Genomic DNA, 21,642 nt, shown 5'->3' with positions numbered 1-21,642 from the left:
TCTTCCTGTTTCTTCTACTCCTCTCTTTCCTTCCTTCACCAACACTCTCCCTCTGTTTCTTCCCCTCCCTCTACTTTCTGTCTCTGTTATTCTCTATACCATGGCAACTCTTCAGGACATAGGAGTCTCAGCTTTCATAAACATTCTTGGTGCTTTTGCATTCTTGCTGGCTTTTGCTCTACTGAGAATCCAACCCATCAATGACAGAGTTTACTTTCCAAAGTGGTACATTAGTGGAGGAAGGAGCAGCCCAAGAAGGGCTGGTAACTTTGTGGGCAAATTGGTCAACCTCAATATCAAGACTTACCTGACTTTCTTGAACTGGATGCCTCAAGCCTTGAAGATGAGCGAAGCAGAGATTATCAACCATGCTGGTCTTGACTCTGCTGTTTTTTTGAGGATTTACACTCTCGGGTACCTTTTCATTAAAAACTCTCAATCTTTAGCTTCTTTCACGAGCCTTGTCAGTCTGCCATGGCTTTGTTTTGGTCATTTTGTAGAATGCTCTCAATTTGTCTGACTATGAAAACTAGTAGGTAGAGGAAATTGAAAGTTTTGGAAGTTTATGAGTGACAATGTAAATTGTTCAATGAATTGGTTTCTTGGAGCTTTATTGGATGTCTGTGCAGTGCATATGGTAATCTTGGTATATGTTCATCTTGCTGTTCATTTACCGTGGATTGAGTGAAGAGATGCATGCCTTTCTTTATAAGTTTATTTAGCATATCATTGACACTGACTGATGCTCTTCAATTTCTTTTCTTTTCTTTTCCTTGTTTTTTTTTTTTTTTGAAATGGGTTCGGAAGAACCACGGTCAAGTTTCATTTTGCTATATTTTCTTCATAACATCAGCTAAGGCTTTGAGAGTCCAAGTTTCAATGATGGCGGATGTTTAACAACTGATATTTTCCGATTCATTTGGCAGCTTAAAGATTTTTGTTCCAATTACAATCCTTGCGCTCTTAATTCTCATTCCAGTGAATGTATCCAGTGGAACACTATTCTTTTTAAGGAAAGAATTGGTTATGAGTGACATTGACAAGCTTTCAATATCAAATGTCCGTCCTCGTTCCATAAGGTAAATTTATGTTTCTTTTAGGTAGAGCCACATGCACATACTTTGCATATGTATTTCTAAAGTATTATTTTGTTAACTTTTTTATCATTTCTTTCGATTGTTTCCTTACAGTTTTCTGCTTGAATTACCTTGTTGTTGATTGATATGATCTGCTAAAAATATAGTGAAATGAAACTGACACTTATTAGTGTTGCTCATCTAATTGAAGGAAGAAAAGGGAAAATCCATGATTACGCGTGTTTCTTAGAGTCTCAATAGAGCATATTCTAATTGAATTTTAAAAAATTACATGGGCATGCTTTTTGGATATTGTTATGTCCAGTTGTGTGAAGGTATGAATTGAATGGCATAACATTTTGGTTTTGTCTTTTCATTTATATTTTCATTTGACGTTGCAAACCTCTAATATCGGAAATATTAGTTGCATAATTTTATAATGTTCTTACTTTTTAGCGAACTTGTTGCTATATAGTCTAATGATGGCTTCTAATTACCTCTTGCTTTTTACGACTTTGAAAATGTACAGTTTAGCATATTCTGAAGACCATTTGCTATCAATTTCAGGTTTTTTATCCACATAGCATTGCAATATGCATTCACTACATGGACTTGCTTCATGCTCTACAAGGAATATGATCATGTCGCATCAATGAGACTGCGTTTCCTGGCTTCACAAAGAAGGCATGCTGAACAGTTCACTGTGAGTTTGACTCAAATTTTTCTTTATTGTTTGAGCGAGAACTTTCTGCATGATATCAATCAAAAGTAAACAACCACATCATCATTTCGTTCCAATCCTCAAATAAATTATACATGGTCCAACTTCATGCTTGGATTCTTCTTTTAGTGAGCTTACTGTTTGTTATTTTTTTTATGGTATATTTGACATATGAATAGACATGCTCAAGAAAGAAAAGGAGAAGATGCATCTCATAAGTAAATAAGAGGACAAAAAAAGATGTGATAATCTTGTAAAATTTGAGAAAGTTTACAGAGCTTAATATATTTAGTAGGGTAATGATGGTGTTTTTCTCATGAAATCATTATCTTTTGCAGGTAGTGGTCAGGAATGTTCCGCATGTTTCTGGTCGGTCAGTGTTTGACACAGTGGAACAATTCTTTAAAAAAAACCATCCGAATACTTATCTTTGTCAGCAGGTAACATAGTTTTATTGAGATTAATCTTAACTAATTTATCCATTCTTTTTTTCATAATTTTAATTTGGTTAAAATGAAAATGGTCTTTGTATGGATTTTATGTTTGGAAGATATATGCATGATTTCAAGTTCTCTTAACTAATTTTCCTACTTTTTTTTATAAGAGTAATTTGATTTATATGAAAATAGTCTTTGAATGGATTTTATGGAAAGATGGTACATGCATGATTTATGTGCTTAAACTTTTGTTGGCCTTATAATTTATCAAAGAGAATTGGAATTTCTTTGCAGGCAGTCTATAATGCAAGCAAATTTGCAAAACTTGTGAGAAAAAGAGATAGATTGCGAAATTGGCTCGATTATAACCAGCTTAAGTTTGAAAGACATCCAGACAAAAGGCCCACTCGAAAGGTGAAGTTTGTGTATTTAAACCTGTAATCATAACTTTCTCCTGTGCGCGCACTTGAGCATGCATCATTGTTTGTGTTTGTCGGGATCATTGGGAGAACTAACAAGTCTTTCATCACCAAACTACCTTGTTTATAATCCAAGTTTTCCAAGTGATTGTAAAATTTATTTCTCCATTCATATAGATGACACACGTTAATTACATTTCCATCTATATTAACAAACCTGTGTCTTTGTAGCTTGTGAAATGAATTATAGCTCTGTATGTGGTCAAAATTTAACAATATGAGACATTCCAATTGCCTTGAAAATCAACTTGCGAGATCTATAAACATTAAGTCCATTGATCAAATCGGAGATAGTTAGATACGAAAAGTCATGGAATGCTGCAAACAATGGAAGCCATACACCTTTTGAATTAAACTTGCCTAATCAAAAGTCTGTTGTTCAATTAAAAAAGCACAACGTTGATGATTTGACTTGTTTATTTTTCAGAAAGGATTTCTAGGAATCTGGGGTGAAAGAGTTGATTCTATTGAATACTACAAGCAACAAATAAAGCTATTGGAGAAGAATGTAAGCCAAGAGTTTTATTTGTCTTCAACCTTTCATTATTTTATTCTGTTAAACTTAGCTGTCCTATACTGTCATAGTTTTTAACTTGTTCTACATCTAGTGTTTTACCACTCAAAATTGTTGATAAAAATTGCTTAATGCATGTATTTGATGCCCATATGTTTCAGATGGCATCGGAGCGCCAAAAAATTCTTAAAGACTCAAAATCTATCTTGCCAGTTTCATTTGTTTCTTTTAATTCACGCTGGGGGGCAGCTGTTTGTGCACAAACACAACAAAGCAAGAATCCAACATTATGGTTGACAAATTGGGCTCCAGATCCTCGCGATATCTATTGGTGTAATTTGGCTATACCATTCGTGTCACTGACTATTCGAAAGCTTATAATATCTTTGTCAGTGTTTGCTTTGGTGTTTTTCTACATGATACCTATAGCTTTTGTGCAATCCCTTGCAAATTTAGAGGGTCTTGAGAAAGTTGCTCCTTTCCTTAGGCCGGTCATAGAACTGTAAGTGGTGTAATTGTTTCTTCATTTTGTGAGTTGTCTTGTTTCATGTTAGATTGCATTGAAGCTTTACAGATGTAACTTTCTCTTATTTTTAACATTGTCGAATCTCTTTTAACATATTTAAAGAACTTATATTTAGTCTTCGCTTATTGTAATTATTATTTGCTACATGATGTTCTTATCATTATTTCATTATCTGTGCACATTTCTTTGAATTATCTGTGCTTCATTAGTATTTGAACATACTGTCGACAATTTAACTTGATGATTTGGGTCTTTACATCTCTACTGTGTTATAGAGGATTTGGGGATCATTAATATGTTTTGTTATGTTTACTACTCATTTCTATATACATGAAATTAAATGACATTTTAATTATGCATCAATTTATATGCCTTTCAAGATTTGGAGTACAAATAAGGTAGTATCTTGACCTCCTCACTAAAAATCTAATTTTGCACAGGAAATTCATCAAGTCATTCCTACAGGGTTTCCTTCCTGGTCTTGCACTTAAAATCTTTTTGTATATACTACCAGCGGTTTTGATGATAATGTCAAAAATCGAGGGATATATTGCACATTCAACTTTGGAGCGAAGAGCAGCAGCAAAGTATTATTACTTTATGTTAGTGAATGTATTCTTGGGGAGCATAATAGCTGGAACGGCATTCGAGCAGCTGGATGCTTTCCTTCACCAATCACCAACCCAGTAAATTCTATACCTCTATGATTTTAGCTTTTGTAGTTTCTATATTTGAACAATTTGTTATAGGTTGTGGATACTTTGGATGAGCTAGTAATTTTGTGATTTAAGTTTGGTTGATACTTCTCCAAAAATGACCTATGTGATCAGCATATGCATAATCTTAATAAAAACCCAACTGAATTTAATTGATAAAATTTTATATTTGGAAATGCTGACTGTGATGGGGTAAGTGCATATATTGAAATTGAGTTGTAGCTTTAACCTTCTACCTTAAACATTGACAAGTACCAATTATGCTAAGCAAAAATGTGGAACATAATATATCAACGTAATTGTATCACAACTAGTTCTGTTATGCAACATAAGAGATAACAGGCATATGGTTTTATGTCTCCTAATGTAATATTATCATATTCTTAAATTGTATCATGCAAAGCAAGCATATATTTCAAAGTTTTTACTCCTTGCTCTCCAATCTTTATCTCTGTCTGTTCCATTCATGGTTTTATAAGAAATTAATGTACTGCAGGATTCCTAGAACTATTGGGGTTTCCATACCAATGAAGGCTACCTTTTTCATTACATATATAATGGTTGATGGATGGGCTGGTATTGCTGGAGAGATTCTCAGATTGAAGCCATTGATTATATTTCATCTTAAGAACATGTTTTTGGTAAAGACTGAAAGAGACAGAGAAAAGGCCATGAATCCTGGTAGTGTAGATTTCCCAGAGACTCTCCCAAGCCTCCAACTATACTTTCTTTTGGGAATCGTATATGCTGTGGTTACTCCAATACTGCTTCCCTTTATTCTAGTATTCTTTGCTTTCGCATACTTGGTTTACCGTCATCAGGTCAGTATATTCAGGATGCTTGATTACTTATTTATTTATTTATTTTACCTTTATACTATGTTTATTAGCATTATGTTACTTGCTGGCATCTGAAAGTAGATTAAGCATTATCTTTGAATTGACCCGAACACATTTGCTTTGGGATTTTAGATTGGCCAACGTTTGGAACCCATAACCATTTGATGCTTGTGATTGTAAATATGATGTTCTAGAAAGCCAGCGATTTTGGTATTATCTAAAATCCTATGATTGGATTTGAGTCTTAGAAATAAACAACTAGGTTAATTAAGGTGTCTCAACTTTTTCCCATTGTGGTTTAAGTGGTGTGGAATGTTTCTCTATTTGCTTGGTAATTCTTTCCCCTACAAGTTTAAATAGTCAGTATCTGTCGATTTATGGAGTCCACATAACAACTTTTTTAGATTTACTTCAAACTTTGACTCTCTGGTGTTTGATATTATTGCTGTTATACTCCTAAGATACCTTTCAAGGTTTTCTAAATATTAGTTTTACTGTCGGTTTGTATTTCTACTTAATGTTGCAGATAATCAATGTCTACAATCAACAATACGAGAGTGCTGCTGCATTTTGGCCACATGTTCACAGCCGTATAATTGCAAGTTTATTGATATCTCAACTTTTACTTTTGGGCTTGCTTAGTACAAAAAAAGCAGCCAAATCCACTCCTTTGTTAGTTATCTTGCCCATATTGACATTATCTTTCCACAAGTTCTGCAAGAGTCGTTTCGAACCTGCATTTAGGAGGTACCCTCTTGAGGTAAGTTTTGTACTTAGCAAGAAAGGAGATTTTTGAAAGTTTCATTAAATTAAATGAAATCATTTTTTTCTTTCAGATTTAAATTTGTCATTTGAAAAGAGGCATGGAATATGTTTGTTTTCAAATACTGATCCAACTGTTTCTTCTTGGCACTACTTCAGGAAGCCATGGAGAAAGACATATTAGATCGAACTACAGAATCTGATATAAACTTGAAAGCATACTTGGCTGATGCATATTTGCACCCAATTTTCCACTCATTTGAGGAAGAAGAGTTGGTTGAGGTTGAGGTAAAGGTTGAAAGAAACAAATCGCATACTGCAAGTGATCCAACCACCGAAATCAACCCCCCCTCTCCACCACATCAAGTCAACCATCCTTTTTCCCCACCGCATTACATGTATCATCCTTCTTCTCCACCTCAGCATGTCTATGAGCCTTCCTCTCCATCCCATTATGCCTATCATTACGAAAATGATATCTATCATCCTCCCTCTCCACCCCATTATGCCTATCATTATGAAAACGAGCCTTGATATTATGGAGGTACTACTAATCTACAAGTTCAATTGCATGCTAACCCTTTTTTGTTTTTATTTTTCTCTAAATTTCTAATTTCCACGGTTTCATTTAGAATGTATAGCTTTGTTCCCATAGTACTTATTGGTTTGTCAATGTAATCACTAATAGCTTATGGTGTTTTCCTGAAATATGACTGGAAATTCCACAATGCTATGTGTTTAACTCTTGAGAAATGGCAGTTATAATAATTGTGTAGGGAAGGCATATAAAGCTAAAGCTGTTTCTTATTTATTTATGTATTCATTTACTAGGGTTATGCTTCTGCAAAGCTGTCTGTTGTAGCATGTGTGATTGTTCTGTTGTGAAATGTTATGCGAGGCAATGGCCAAAGTGAGAAGGCACTCAAGATTGAGTGAGACTTGGGGGCCAGCGTTTGGTTCCAGCATCCCAAACTATCATGCGCATGCGTGCTTGCAAATAGTCAATAGTTCTTCCGATAACTAGAATACGATATATATTCCCTCTTTTTCCGTGTTCAGCAAGCTTCACTTGTCTAAACACTTCAGTTACATGATAATTCAGTGTTGCTGGAGCATTTGTAGCTTAATTGATGGCTTCTTTTTAAAGGGAAGATAATAAGTCCGGATGTCAGCCCCAAATTATACTAGAGATTCAGTGATGATTTATAGGTAGTGTTTTATTTGTTTTTTAAAGTGTTTTTTTTATATATATAATAATAATATTTTTTTATTTTAAAATTTTATTTTTAATATTAACATATCGATTCGATTTAAAAATATATAAAATAATAATTTAAAATAAAAAAAATTATAATTTTTTAAAAACATGATTTTACCCAAGAAAACAAACACTGCGATATTGCTTGGAACTTAAAACATGCTTTTAACTTCAAATTCGTATTTTGGTGGTTCAAAATTTTCCAATTGTTGAACATTTGTTTTCGGCATTAATCTGATTAATTCGATATCCCTTCAAACCCAACAATTTTTTTTTGTTTTTTTCTGGTTGGAGCCAAAAGAATCCACACTTTTGTTTAATTTCCCACTATATCTTTCATGCAGATCACTTTCTCATCTATCTACACACACGATCATTTTCACGTCATTATAGATAAACAAGCCATCGTTGATTGACCATCTAAAACTGTCTTTGTCATATGAATCTATTTGGTAGTGTGTTATTCATGGATCTTACAGGGAGATATGTTCCTTTGTTTTATTTGATGCTCTTGAAAAATTTCGATGCTATCCACACATATAACTAGAGATTTGCTATATTAGCATCCTTGTATAGATATTTATGTCTTACATGTATAAAAGGGGCCAAACAGGTCGGGGAATGTTTGTTACTTCTACACGTATGAATCAAAAAAATTTAAATAACTATTTAGATTTGGATGTTTACATGCACATTGAAATTAACAAAATATTTTTATTTAATAACAATTATGATCATAAGAATATCTCCATATGGGAAGGCTCCAAATATCAAGAAGATATGATAGTTCAAACAATAGGGGTTACACTTCATCTCTCACCATGATGCATATATTACGATGTTATTTTTGCAATTATACACGTTTATATTGTGTTCTTGAAACTTTGAAAAATAAAATTAAACTAACATATATTTTATGCTAAGAGGTGTTCTAGATGAGTTTTTGAAAATAATCCAGTATATATGCTAGCATTTTATTGGAGCGAGCTTAACATGCAATATGCTATTCAAGTATTTTTTGAACTATATACTAAATAAAATAATTAACTGCATCAAATTATTGTTGTTTGATATTTATTTAACTTATAATCTGCATATCATTTGGACGCCTTACTCTGAAGAAAGATTGGTTGTTGCTTTAGTTGTTTACACCTGTGAGATGGATTTATAGATAGCAATGGTCCCACTAATATGTTTTGAGATGGTTGAGTTACATTGTTCGGATTGAGTAATGCGACAGTTCGATTATAAACAACACATTCCAGTTGATATCAATACGAGTGATACTTTGCATGCCATTACTCATAGATGTAAAAATGATGATTACGACTGATTTCACAGTGAGATGCATATAAGAATGAGATATTTACATAGATTTATCTAATAATTACTGATGAGGAGTATATGATTTGGTACATGAGTATAACATGATGAATCATTACTTCGGATCTCAAGCAAGTTCCTTCACCTGGATATATACATTATGGGTAACAAGCCTAGTGGATTCAACATCATGCAAGTAATAAAGTCATTTATAATTAATATATGTTAATCATTGAGTTTTATGTATTTATCTTTTAATTTAATATTAATGTTTTCTTAATATTAAGTTGACTTCTTGTTACGGGAGGATCAATAGGCCAAATCTCATCTTCATAGTATTGATGAAGAAAGCGAAGTTCATACCATAGAGTCCAAGTGGTTAGATTTTTATCGTACTGGATTTGAAACTTTTAGAGAAAAGGCTAATTCTTGATGATGTTGTGATAGAAAATAAAACCACTCAAACAGGAGTAAGAGCTGGATACAATCGTGCTACTAATGTGTCCGGATCATTCAGTTGATGACATAAACATAGATCAATAGATGATTTATGTTTGTATATATTGAGATTATTTGAATATTGTATTATTAAGTTATTTTATATTCTTTTTGTGCGCGCGCGCGTGTGTGTATATATATATATATATGTTTTTTAGTATTTGCGGGTCCGCTTATAATTACGGAATATGATAATATATTGAGTTTAATTAAAATTTATTGATTATAGTTATTGTATATTTTTACAATTTTTTTAAGAAGAATAAAATTTTAAATATTTTAACTTTTTAAAATTATAAAATAAATAAAATTTCAAATTAATAAAAACACTTATTTTATAATTTTTTGGAGCTTAAAACATAAAAATAATCTAAAATCTTAAAATAGCCAAAATATTATTTTTTTTTTAAAATATCATGATTGAAAAATATGATTTTATAGAATTATGAAATCTTGAAACTATGCTATTTAATCTAAACTTTTCGTATTTAATTATATTTTGGGTGACAAGTGACCGGTTATCCAAAACATAGTACCTTTTTTGTGTTAACCCTCTGGTGACCTGTCTTGTCCCTTGTTTGATCTCCCTGACCTCTGTACTTATAAATAGCGCCAGCAAATTACTAACACCCATTTCAGTAATCACTCGACAGGACCCCGGATGGAGAAACTCACTGCCACCGCCTCAAAAACAACACTCCCAGAGTGGTACTCACCGGAAACAGGAATTTATAGCAGCAAACACCCTCCTATACCTTTACCTGCAGACCCATTTCTTGATGTTGTTTCTTTCATTTTTTCACACCATAACCACAATGGCCTTACAGCTCTTATTGATTCCTCTTCTGGGTTTTCAATCTCTTACTCAAAGATTCTACCATTGGTGAAATCCGTTGCCTCTGGTCTTAGTAACATGGGCATTAAACAAGGTGACGTTGTTTTGCTTTTGTTGCCGAATTCCATTCACTTTCCCATTGTTTTCCTCGGCGTGTTGTATCTTGGTGGCATTGTCAGTACCATGAATCCACTTAGTAGTGAACTAGAAGTCAAGCAGAGAATTGTTGATTGTAATGCATGTATTGCTTTTGTTGAACTAGAAAAAGTTGGTAAATTTCAGCCACTGGGGATTCCTGTGATTGGTGTACCAGAAAATGTAAATTTTGATGAGAAAAGTAATGACTTTGAAGCTTTCTATACGCTAGTTTATAGTAAGGGTGATGTGGGTGTAAAGCCAGTGATTAGGCAGCAAGATACAGCAGCAATAATGTATTCTTCAGGTACTACTGCTGCTAGTAAAGGGGTTGTTCTAACACATAGGAATTTTATATCCATGGTTGAGCTTTTTGTTAAATTTGAGGCTTCACAGTACGAGTATTCGAGTACGGATAATGTGTATTTAGCTGTTTTGCCAATGTTTCATATATATGGGCTGTCGCTTTTTGTTGTGGGATTACTGTCACTGGGGTCTAGCATTGTTGTAATGAGGAAATTTGATGTCAGTGAGATGGTGAAGGTGATTGATAGGTATGGAGTAACTCATTTTCCAGTTGTTCCGCCAATACTGACTGCGTTGACAAGGACTGCAAAAGGTGTTTGTGGAAATAGCTTGAAGTGTTTGAAGCTGGTTTCATGTGGAGCGGCTCCTTTGTTTGGCAAAACCATACAGGATTTTGTGGAGGTTCTTCCGCATGTTGATTTCATTCAGGTATATGGATCCAAATTCGAAAGACTCCTTAGACTAGAAGCTTGACTTAGTTATTCCATTGTAGTCCCCAAGTACGTTTTCCTGATTTTCCTTTTTCTAGGCTGCAGATTGAGTAATTGTTCTGTCTGGAACAGAAGGCTTTGTTAGCTTGCATATGAGCTGCCCTTGGAAATTTTGGAGTTTTTTTCCGTAGTTAGAAATTAAGTTCTTTATAATTTTTTGGTTGAGTTCTTCAATAATTGAGGCATTAGTATTTATAATAAGGGTTGCATTTTGACTGGCTTTGTTTTTATAGTCATGCTAGCTTCTTTGATTTTCAGAATTTTCGAGCTATGAAATTGGTTTATTTACAGGGATATGGCCTGACTGAGTCAACGGCTGTAGGAACCCGTGGCCTCAACACTGAAAAATTCCAAAAATATTCTTCCATCGGACTTTTGGCTCCAAATATTGAAGCTAAAGTAGTGGATTGGATTACTGGAGCTTTATTGCCTCCTGGGGGGAGTGGTGAGCTTTGGATTCGGGGACCTGGAGTTATGAAAGGTGATAAATTTTACACCCTTTTTAATCGCTTCAAGTTCTTGCGATGCCAGAAATGCATATAATTATCCTACGACTGGAAAACAAATTAAACGCTACTCTTTATTCTCATTACCAGAACTCTGCTAGTTTGGTTTCTGTTGCTCATTTTGGTTCATTATTTTCATGTCAAACCCCAAGAAGTATCTGTCTTCATTGCTAGTGCTAGAAAATTTCAAGTTTAACTCCTCAATGGACATTATATCGTTTTTCTTCTTAGGATATTTGATGATGTCATCTATCACAGTGGGCTTAGCCTTTTATTTGCACCCTTTTCTGTATTTGCACCCAAGTTCTTAGCCTTTTATTTTTGCTTAGAACGGAAAACAGTTCTTCAAAAACCGTGCCCCATCGACTTTCAATTAAAAGCAGCCCATGCTACAACAGTTTATTCATGCACTGTTCTCCTTTTATGATTAAAAAAACCTGTAAATTTTCATTTGCGGCCTTGGCAATCATCTTAATCAGTTCAGCAACCTCAGCCCCCCCCCCCCCCCCCAAAAAAAAAAAAAAAGAAAAAAAAAGAAAAAGAGAAAAGAAAAGGAACCTCTTGCTGTGATCACCTAGCCGCTCCTCCCCATTTTGTTGCAAAACAAAGCGTGGCGTTTCTCTTTGCATTTTTTCTGAAAATGTTCCAAGTAAATTTGGTTTACATCCCTGCAAATTTTCAGAGTATTTAAACGATGGAGAGGCAACTGCATTGACCATTGACAAAGATGGTTGGCTACATACCGGGGATGTTGTTTATGCTGATCATGATGGGTACTTATATGTAGTTGACCGCTTGAAAGAGATTATCAAGTACAAGGGCTTTCAGGTACAGATTACCATTCCATATCATACAACTTCCTAAAGTTTGGAACTAAATAAATGTTGATAGACATAATTTGATATGATTGCAGTTTGTTGATTTGTATGTGACAATTTTGTCTCTTCTGCAGATTGCTCCTGCAGATTTAGAGGCTGTATTGATTTCGCATTGTGAGATACTTGATGCTGCTGTAATACCGTAAGTATGATGAGTTGAAAGCTCACAGCAATGTTTACTGCAGTAACAGTTGTAGAGATTAGTGTTATCCAAAAATTTCTAGGTGAAATGGCTGACATGTTTAGCATTTAAACATCCATATAAATCAGTCATGGACAGTCTTGAAACATAGTTACAGCTTCAGATTGTTGATATCCAAAGAGAACTGTTATAGCATATGTTACTGCTAATTGTACTCATATTAGTCATTATCTCAGTCTCTACATGTCCCCTGATTGCTTCGCCTGAATTTCATCAACTATAAATATACATATGAACACATCATCATGATTTTTCAGTGTCGTCGATAAAGAATGTGGAGAGATACCAGTAGCGTTTGTAGTCAAGAGGCAGGGAAGCATGCTAACACAGGAAGCTATTATCAACTATGTGGCCGAGCAGGTAGTTTATTCTGACCTAATGGACTTCTTTGAACTCATGCACATACATTTACCCAGATTCTCATAATCATGGCTCACAAAGATGAACATACGAGAGATAACGAAACGGCAGCTGTGCATGCTGGAATTTTGGCTCTGTCCTTGATGGCCAACACTGAAGGTTAAATATATTTTCTTGTCAGGTCGCACCTTATAAGAAGGTTAGGAAGGTGATCTTTACACAATCAATCCCAAAGTCTGCAGCTGGAAAGATACTCCGGAGGGAGCTCAAGCGCTCCTTGACTTCTAAACTGTAATGTGTCCTCTTTACGCAAAGACCAGATTAGCTACAGCACTCAAATTCAGTATAACACCGGGGTCTCAAATTTTGATCATAGTAATTAGAAAGAAAGAGTCCATTTGGCATGGCTTTTTACAAATTTCATTGAGTTGTTTTTCAAGCTCTCGACTAGGAAAAACCATTCCTGTGTTCGGTTTGAAATAGTCAATGACTTGAACCAGAAAGTTATTTTTAAATCCAAGTCAGATTTTTTTTTATTTAAACTTTTAGCTTATTGATCCTAACTCGCACCATCTGTATCCTTCAAGGAGAGAAAAAATGTTTTCTGTCTATTTTTGTCAAGAGAACTTCAAACTTCAAACTTAAATTACGTTTTTTTAAAACTTTGAATTAAATTTTTTATTATTATTTTTAAATCATTTAGCTGTGATGATGTTAACAAAAATAAATTGTAAAAATAAAAGAAGTATCAAGCAGGGAAGAGGAAAAATCCAAGGGAAAAAAGGGCAGTACTCTGACGATCTTTTTTCATCAAACAATTCTTATCTCCTTTTCTCAATCCAACCATGAACCACCTGCAATATAGTGGTGACAGTGGTGGTTGTTGTCGTTTATTTGAGTCCATAAATATGTGGAAGAGAAAATGGAAAACGTGCAATTTTAGATTATTTATATGTATTTTGAAAATTAATAAAAGCTTCCGGTCATATTGATTTTGCAAGTAAAAAAAAAAAAGGGGGCCGAGGAGTTGATCAAGAGAAGGAAACTGCATGGAAGGTTCCTTCAAACCGTGCTCGTTTGGAGATGGTAGATTTGTAGCTTATTGCTCACACACCTTCCCCTGGCATCTCAGCCAGGAGGTATAATAATTTCCTTCCCTAATTATTCACCCACTCATTTCAGGGTTTTTTTTTAATACAACAAACTTAATTGTTGAAAACCCCTGTCTCTATCCCTGATAATGAATTATAATTATGGATGCATCTTGATTGTCTGGGAATGAAAACGTAGTAGAGGTTGAAGTTTATGCTTAGAATCTATTAAAAAAAAAATACATGAAAAAAAAAAGTTTTTATTTATGCGATTTGTACGTCATCTTAATTTTTACTGTATTTCGAAACACAGTCTAAGCAATCCTCCCAGAGACGCTACAAGCCTATGAAAAATTCCCGGGAAAAACCGGTAGTATTCGTTACAGGAAAAGAGGGAGCCAATCTCATCTTCTTAGAAACCAACCTTGTTTTATGTCCATACAAAAAAAAAAAAAAAAAAGAAAGAAAAAAAAGACCACCCTTTGGACCCCTCCACGGAGAAAAGGAAAAAGAAAAGGAAAAATAAGAGCTCTCCTTCTAACTCTTCCCATGGCTACTCCTTTAGTCGCTCATTCCGTTCAACTCTGTCATCACCACTCAAAACAATATTCTTTCAAATCACAATCACCTGTCAATAGGGATATCCGTACAAAAACACTACTTGGTGTTTACAATGGATTCCAAAATGTATATAACCAATCTTATTTTCATAAGACTTGGGCACCCATTAGAGTTCCTGAGCCTAATTCAAGGTTCTTGCAAATGGGTCCTCAAGAAACCTGCTCTAGTCGAGGAATTTCCAAGAAATCTATGAGCTCAGAAGGCAGTACCAGTACTAGCTCTTCATCTATTTCTCAACAGGTTAGTATAAAGGTTTTACTGTTTTTCTTTTTTGCACTCCTTTTATTTTTTTTTATGCTTTCCTGTTTTGTATGATTTCTACCAATTGGTATTGAGTTGTTGCATTTAATTAAGCTGATTCAACTATTTGATTTACCTCCTTTTTATATTGATTGCATAAGGTGATTGGGATCTTGCATTTGCTTGTTTCACTTGGGATTATCCTTGCAATGGATAAGTTGTTGAAAAAGGCATTTGTGGCTGCTGCTATCAAGTTTCCAAGTGCTCTGTTTGGCATGTTCTGCATATTCTCAGTTTTAGTCATTCTTGATATAACTATTCCGGCTGCTGCAACAAGCTTAATGAACTTCTTCCAGCCAGCACTGTTATTCATTCAGAGATGGCTTCCGTTGTTCTACGTTCCATCATTGGTTGTTTTGCCTCTCTCTGTTAAAGATATCCCTGCTGCATCAGGTGTCAAGATTTGCTTCATCACAGGTAAAATGAAGCTTTTTGTTGATTCATTGCTATTCACTCTCTAAATCTTTAATATAGTTGGCTTAATGAATAAAATGTCACTATGAATTTGTGAGAATCACACATAATTAATGTTATCTATTGAAATCACAGAAATTATTGCAAGCTCAAAAGCCAAGATAACATAGCATCCCCTTCATTCTCCTTATGTTTCAAGTTTTTTGTTGACCATTTCATTATTCATATCTTCGATTCCAATGGCCACCATTTTTTTTCTCACTTTGGTCAGTATTCATATACCATCCAGTCAGCATTCCCATGTTTACTTCCATTTTGGTGGGACTATTTTTCAAGTTGTGTTTTGCAATAATAATAAATAATAATAATAATGATACAAATGCTTTCTAATAACTGCAGCTGGAGGGTGGTTGGCGTCACTTTGTGTGGCGGGTTTTACAGCTATTGCTGTGAGAAAAATGGTGAAGACAGAAATGACTGATGCTGAGCCTATGGCGAAACCCTCTCCTTTTTCTCCATTGGAAATGTGGGCTTGGAGTGGGGTCTTCCTTGTATCATTTGTTGTCGCCTTATTATATAGAACGGCATTGGGGACTGCAGCCAGAACATGCCTTCCTTTCCTACTAGCGTCCACCGTGCTAGGCTATATGGTTGGTTCTGGGTAAAATCTCAGTTTCCTCAGATTAGCAACCTTTGTGTTGACAATTGTTTTTCAGACCAAATTGACGAGGAATGGAATTGTTGCACACATTCATTATAATTGTAGCCCAGTTAAAAAATCATGGCTTTACTCTTCTGGTTTTCAGGTTACCATCTGGTGTTAAGAAGGTTTTCCATCCCATTATTTGCTGTGCACTATCTGCAGATTTGGCAGCGTTGGCCTTTGGGTTCCTTTCCCAATCTGGACTTGATCCCGTTCTAGGTACCACTTTTCAAAGTGTTTGCTGTCTTCATTTAGTTCACTCATTTTCTGACGCGGAGCAACAACAAATGACAACAATTGTTACTACAAAATGCCTGTGTTATTTTGTTCCACAAGCCATCTCTTGCTTTTCCTTTCTATCATATGTGTTAGTTTCCATTATGTATTATGTTTCCTGCTGTTACATATAGTGCTAGTAGAGAACAAAACCTGGAGGGCCCATTTCAGGCAGTTTCCATTGACAAACTTAGGTAGTATTTGGTATTCCGAACATAGATGGACCGGATATGATAATTATTTTTTGTGAAGTTGTTTGGTGTATTTTGAATAGTATAAAAATCAATTTTTATTTTGTTCAAAACTACTCTAGCAGAGAAACTTTTGTCCCTTTAGAAGGGGTAGGACAAACTTGTCTAGTTTCTTGTAGAAAAGTTAATTCAGGTTGATTCGAATCAGTATAAAATAAAAATGGTTATTATTATAGTTTTAAACTTGATTGGAGAGTCGATCCAGGGTAAAGTTTGGGTCACAAATTAGGTTGATCATTGATCAAAAAGATAAAAATACTTATTATCATAGTTTTAAAATTTAACTCCGGGTCGACTTAGGGCAAGGCCTCGGTCACTGGTCGGGTTGACTATTGATCTAGGTCAATGTAAGGATAAAAGTGATTATTATTATAGCTTTAAAACCAGACTGGGGGGTCGACTTGGAGCAAGACCTGGGTCACGGCTTGGGTTGACCATTGAGCTGAGTTAATGTAAAGATAAAAATGGTTATTATCATAGTTTTAAAACCTGATTCGGGGTCGACTTGGGGCAAGACTTAAGTCATGGGTTGAGTTGACTTTGAACCAGGTCAACATAAAAATAAAAGTGTTTATTATCATAATTTTAAAACCCAATTAGGAGGTCGACCCGAGTAAAGTCTCTGTCTTGGGTTCGGTTGACCATTGATCCAGGTCAACATTAAGATAAAAGTAGCTCGAGTCACAGGTCGGGTTGACCATTGATTTGGGTTAATGTAAGGATAAAAATAATAATTATTATAATTTTAAAACCTGATTAGGAGATCGACTTAATGTAAGATCCATGTCACGGGTCGAGATGGACAACTCATTTTGACCCAAGACAATGTAAAAATAAAAATGATTATTATCAAATTTTTAAAATCCGACTCAAGGATCAACTTGGATCACGTGTTGAAAGGGTCAACCCGGGTTGATCTGAGTCAACATACAATAAAAGTGATTATTATCGTAATTTTAAAACTCAATTTGAAGGTCAATCCAGGGCAAGGCATGATTTATGAGTCGGGAGGGTCAACTCGGGTTGACTCAAGTCAACATATGGATAAAAATAGTTATTATTATAATTTTAAAACCTGACTTAGGAGTTGACTCGGGGTAAGACTTGAGTCATAGGGTGGGAGGGTCAACTTAAGTTGACCCAATATTTTTTTAAAAAAAGAAAATCAAATCAACCTTGTTTTATAAAAAAGAAATTAAAAAAAAAGTCAAAAGGATTTCTTACTTGTGTTTTATATCGGGTCACCGAGTCGCAAGTCGACTTGGTTTTTTGAGTAAGTCGAGTTGGATCAATCATTTCTCTATTTTTTCTCAAACTCAGATTGTTCCAATCCCCTTGTCAGCCGAGTCTCATCAGATATCTACCAAATACGAAATAAAATAAATTATTTAGTCCAGTTCAAAACACATCAAACACAAAATAAAATAATGATTTGTCGAGTCCAGTTTGATTAATATTGTCTAGCATACATAAAATAAAATAATTATTTGTCGAATCCAATCCAATCAATATTATCTAAGCAGTTCAAAGCACACCAAACATAAAATAAAATAATGATTTGTCGAGTCCAGTTCAATCAATATTGTTCAGCATATATAAAATAAAATAATTATTTATCGAATACAATCCAATCAATATTATCTACCATACCAATCACTACCAAACCGCTGATAGCCTTTATGCAAAATGTTGAGGGACCTCGAACTTTTTATTTATTGCATCACTTGTGCTAATACTGTTTTGTCAATGATAAAAGATGGTTGTTTATGATCTAATGATGAACACTTCTATAATTCAAAACTGAAGTTAACTGAGATATAGTTTTACAAATATTTTGGACAAGATTTTTTAAATTTCAGGGATGGAAATCTTAAAGTTCAAAAGCCGTTTTGATCTAGTTTCTGTTGGAATTCAAATCACATACCGTGTGAACTCCTTTTTTCCTCCGTCCTTCTCTATGGTCACATTTTTTTCATTAAGTTTTTCCATATCTATTTTTAAGCTTAGTTTCTGTACTTCCTCATTGTAGTTATGGTAATTTTCTTCCAATGCACACAGGATATTACCTTACAAAAGTTTCATCTAATCCTGGAGCTGGTGATGTGTTAATGGGATTCTTGGGACCTGTCATTCTTTCTTTTGCCTTCTCAATGTTCAAGCAGCGAAAGGTAACTTCTTTTCTCACAATCCATGCCAACAGGTCGGGTTCATTTTGTATAAAGTGGATATGTTTCATCTGTGCTGTTACTCAGGAAGGACTAGCGGTTCCTTTTATTTAATTGTAACTATTTGGTGTTGCCAACCAAACTATCTGCTATACATTTTTTTTTTTCATTTGGTAATGGAAGACAATGCGTTTGAAATTCAGAGTAGAGAATAAGAAATGAAAAACCTCAAAATATTTAGACCTTGCAAGAATCTAGAAATCTAGATTATTGCATCTACCTTTATATGAATTTATCCTCAGTCGTATTCTATGTATGCTTTGTCATTACATGGTTTGTTGTCCTCGATTCAGAATAATAAAAATTTGTCATCAGATGATGCTCTTAACTTACTGGTCCTTTTGTCATGGCAATGTGAATTTATATACTCTGGTGTTTCTGCAGCTTGTTAAGAGACATGCAGCTGAGATTTTCACGTCCGTCATTGTTTCAACACTATTTTCATTGTATTCAACGGCTCTCGTGGGACGTCTAGTTGGGTTAGAACCAACGTTGACTGTGTCCATTATTCCCAGATGTATAACCGTGGCATTAGCCCTCAGCATTGTGTCATTCTTTGAAGGTATAGTAATGTTCAGAACGCTACAGCTGGAAGCTGGGAATTCCATAAATGGACATCCACTAGTGATGCTAAAATTAAATTTTGACATATCAAACACCATTATTCTGAGATGAATTCATTTCCAATTTACTTAACGACTTTTGGTCAGTTAGAACACAATGTACTGCAGATGATTGTTGTGACTCATTACCATTTTTAATTGAATTAATTTTATATATTGGTTGTAGGTGCCAATTCATCTCTCACAGCTGCTGTAGTTGTTGTAACTGGTCTCATTGGAGCAAATTTTGTACAAGCAGTGCTCGATAAATTAAATTTTCGTGATCCCATTGCTCGAGGAATAGCAACTGCTTCCAGGTTTGTGGTTTTCCAAAGACAAATCAGTACGAACTCAAGCACTAAACAATCTTTGCAAGCATAGACCCTTCCCTTTCTTTAGTAAATATAATGATGTGTCATATCAGCTATAGGCAACTATCTTTTTCATAGCTCACCTGTATAGTTTTCTTTCAGGGGACTGCAACAAAAATGCATCTGGGACCAATAATTTGTGCTAACAAAATGCTTGCTGTTGGCAAGAAACTGGAAACTGAATCTCCTGGGGAACTTAAAACTGGTTAATAATTAAGCTATTTAATATGTAGAAAATTCTGAATGTCACTGAGATTCTTATTGCTGAATCTTATAAAAGTCAAAATCATTTTAGAATTGGACTAGTCAATGAAAGGAGATCTGTGTTTTTCTGTTTTGGTTGAATATTTTAGTCATTTTGGTTATAGCATATAAAAACAAAACCGTGGATTGAAAATAAGAAGAAAGATAGGATGCTCAAACTTTGCTCACTGAACTGGACTTGATGCACAATCTTGAGTTATGCTTTAAGAACCTTACCCAAGTTTGTTTGTGACTTCGGGTATAGTCGCAGCTTGTGATGCTCAGATAAGCTCAGTTTACCTGTTCTGTTCAAGAGTCTACAACCTGACATGCTCAGTCCTGAGTATTATATTCATATCCTACTTTAGTTTTCCTGTGTGAAGATTTTGCAAAGTTTTGTAGGAACTGTGTCCCATTACTGCATTTATGCTTATCCTTCTTAATTGTTTCAGTGCTCATGGACTGGGAACTGCAGCATTGTCAGCCAAGGAACCTGAGGCACTTCCATTTTGTGCCATCGCTTATGCTCTCACTGGTATATTTGGTTCATTGTTTTGTTCAGTTCCTGCAGTTAGGCAAAGCTTACTTGCAATAATTGGCTGAAAGTTTGGGCAGCTTTTGGTTATTGGTGGCCATACACACTTTTGATTGATTATCCTTGTCCTCCCACAGCATTATTTTTAGCATGTACACAGTGCTAATAGCCAACCTTGTATTATTGATTACAGTCAATTATGTATAGAAGTTGGCATCATCCTTCTGCAAAAACTCCTCACCTCCTTTAAATTCCTTTAAATTATGAATAGTGAACTGGTCTTCTTGTTAGGAGGTGGTCAGCTGGCTGAAAAGCAAAAGAAAAATGTCATAGGTAAATTAATCTATTCTACACCTTGAGAGGGTGGAAAATCCAGTGGATACCAAAGAAGCCACTATTGCTCAGAAAGAAAATCTCCATCATTTGACCTTGAATTGGAGAAAATATGGTGAATCTGAATCACAAGAACATGCTGAACGGGTACTTGAATCTCTTGAACCTCATCCAAATCCTAAGATAGAAGGATTTAAAAGTACTCATTTTCCGCATTGGATCATTGAGCCAATCCTACTTGATAATTTGGTTTCTGTTGAGCTATCTGATTGGGATAATTGTGTTAGATCTTCCACCACTAGGGATGTTACATTCCTCAAGGAATCTAACATTGTCTAGAATTCACAATGTGAAGTACCTAGAGAAAGAATCTCATTGTGGAGGGGCAATGAGAAGATTTCCATCCCTGCAAACACTCAAAATTGAATATTTTCCAAGGTTGGAAAGGTTTTCAAGAGATAACGAAAGAGAATTGCTCCCAAATCTCACTAAGTTGACAGTCTCTGATTGCTACAAATTGCATCGCTGCCATTCACTTGTTTCACTTAGAACGCTAGATACATGGCATTGCAATGAGGATTAATTGGATTCAGTTTCATATCTTAGCACTCTCACTTCCCCTGTGCTAGGATACTTAGATGAGGTGACATCCTTTCCGCATGGGATGCTGCAAAACCTGACAGCTCTTCAAAAATCACAAATTCTACATTTTTGGAAGCTTGAAGTTTGGCCGAGAACTTAATTTTTGGCCTCAATTTCTCGGAGAAATTACTTTTTTATTATTGTAAGGAGCTTAAGAAATTACCAGAGCAATG

The 21,642-nt window shown here is 34.8% G+C and overlaps 3 protein-coding genes across 3 annotated transcripts; all 3 read left to right on the top strand.

The window, feature by feature from the left end:
- The first annotated feature begins 100 nt into the window (after positions 1 to 100).
- LOC133702307 (CSC1-like protein At1g32090) lies at positions 101 to 6,881 on the top strand. Its single transcript, XM_062126621.1, has 11 exons — positions 101 to 414; positions 927 to 1,079; positions 1,644 to 1,779; positions 2,136 to 2,237; positions 2,529 to 2,648; positions 3,141 to 3,221; positions 3,389 to 3,729; positions 4,194 to 4,439; positions 4,966 to 5,290; positions 5,835 to 6,068; positions 6,230 to 6,881. Exons 1-11 carry the CDS (start codon positions 101 to 103, stop codon positions 6,602 to 6,604), a joined length of 2,427 nt encoding a protein of 808 aa, XP_061982605.1. The 3' UTR covers positions 6,605 to 6,881.
- Positions 6,882 to 9,765: 2,884 nt separating this feature from the next.
- Positions 9,766 to 13,398, top strand: LOC133701349 (4-coumarate--CoA ligase-like 6). Its single transcript, XM_062125239.1, has 6 exons — positions 9,766 to 10,854; positions 11,208 to 11,397; positions 12,105 to 12,250; positions 12,375 to 12,442; positions 12,760 to 12,862; positions 13,044 to 13,398. Exons 1-6 carry the CDS (start codon positions 9,811 to 9,813, stop codon positions 13,155 to 13,157), a joined length of 1,665 nt encoding a protein of 554 aa, XP_061981223.1. The 5' UTR covers positions 9,766 to 9,810; the 3' UTR covers positions 13,158 to 13,398.
- Positions 13,399 to 14,366: 968 nt separating this feature from the next.
- Positions 14,367 to 20,727, top strand: LOC133701348 (plastidal glycolate/glycerate translocator 1, chloroplastic). The gene is made up of 8 exons (XM_062125238.1): positions 14,367 to 14,814; positions 14,976 to 15,291; positions 15,688 to 15,949; positions 16,095 to 16,210; positions 18,577 to 18,686; positions 19,128 to 19,305; positions 19,533 to 19,662; positions 20,412 to 20,727. Exons 1-8 carry the CDS (start codon positions 14,386 to 14,388, stop codon positions 20,560 to 20,562), a joined length of 1,692 nt encoding a protein of 563 aa, XP_061981222.1. The 5' UTR covers positions 14,367 to 14,385; the 3' UTR covers positions 20,563 to 20,727.
- Positions 20,728 to 21,642: the final 915 nt, after the last annotated feature.

Source organism: Populus nigra, chromosome 8 (assembly GCF_951802175.1).
Source record: "Populus nigra chromosome 8, ddPopNigr1.1, whole genome shotgun sequence".
Taxonomy (NCBI): Eukaryota; Viridiplantae; Streptophyta; class Magnoliopsida; order Malpighiales; family Salicaceae; genus Populus; species Populus nigra.
The sequence above is the reverse complement of the archived record's forward strand: the minus strand, read 5'-3'. Positions and strand labels throughout refer to the sequence as shown.

What these genes read in the sequence shown, in the direction of transcription:
- LOC133702307 (XM_062126621.1), top strand. Translation starts at nt 101, where the DNA reads ATGGCAACTCTTCAGGACATAGGAGTCTCAGCTTTCATAAACATTCTT. An exon ending in GGCATGCTGAACAGTTCACT is followed by an intron (nt 1,780 to 2,135) that starts GTGAGTTTGACT and finishes TATCTTTTGCAG; the next exon opens with GTAGTGGTCAGGAATGTTCC. An exon ending in TAAAGCTATTGGAGAAGAAT is followed by an intron (nt 3,222 to 3,388) that starts GTAAGCCAAGAG and finishes CATATGTTTCAG; the next exon opens with ATGGCATCGGAGCGCCAAAA.
- LOC133701349 (XM_062125239.1), top strand. Translation starts at nt 9,811, where the DNA reads ATGGAGAAACTCACTGCCACCGCCTCAAAAACAACACTCCCAGAGTGG. An exon ending in TCAAGTACAAGGGCTTTCAG is followed by an intron (nt 12,251 to 12,374) that starts GTACAGATTACC and finishes TCTCTTCTGCAG; the next exon opens with ATTGCTCCTGCAGATTTAGA. An exon ending in TCAACTATGTGGCCGAGCAG is followed by an intron (nt 12,863 to 13,043) that starts GTAGTTTATTCT and finishes TTTTCTTGTCAG; the next exon opens with GTCGCACCTTATAAGAAGGT.
- LOC133701348 (XM_062125238.1), top strand. Translation starts at nt 14,386, where the DNA reads ATGTCCATACAAAAAAAAAAAAAAAAAAGAAAGAAAAAAAAGACCACC. An exon ending in GGCTATATGGTTGGTTCTGG is followed by an intron (nt 15,950 to 16,094) that starts GTAAAATCTCAG and finishes TCTGGTTTTCAG; the next exon opens with GTTACCATCTGGTGTTAAGA. An exon ending in CAATGTTCAAGCAGCGAAAG is followed by an intron (nt 18,687 to 19,127) that starts GTAACTTCTTTT and finishes GTGTTTCTGCAG; the next exon opens with CTTGTTAAGAGACATGCAGC.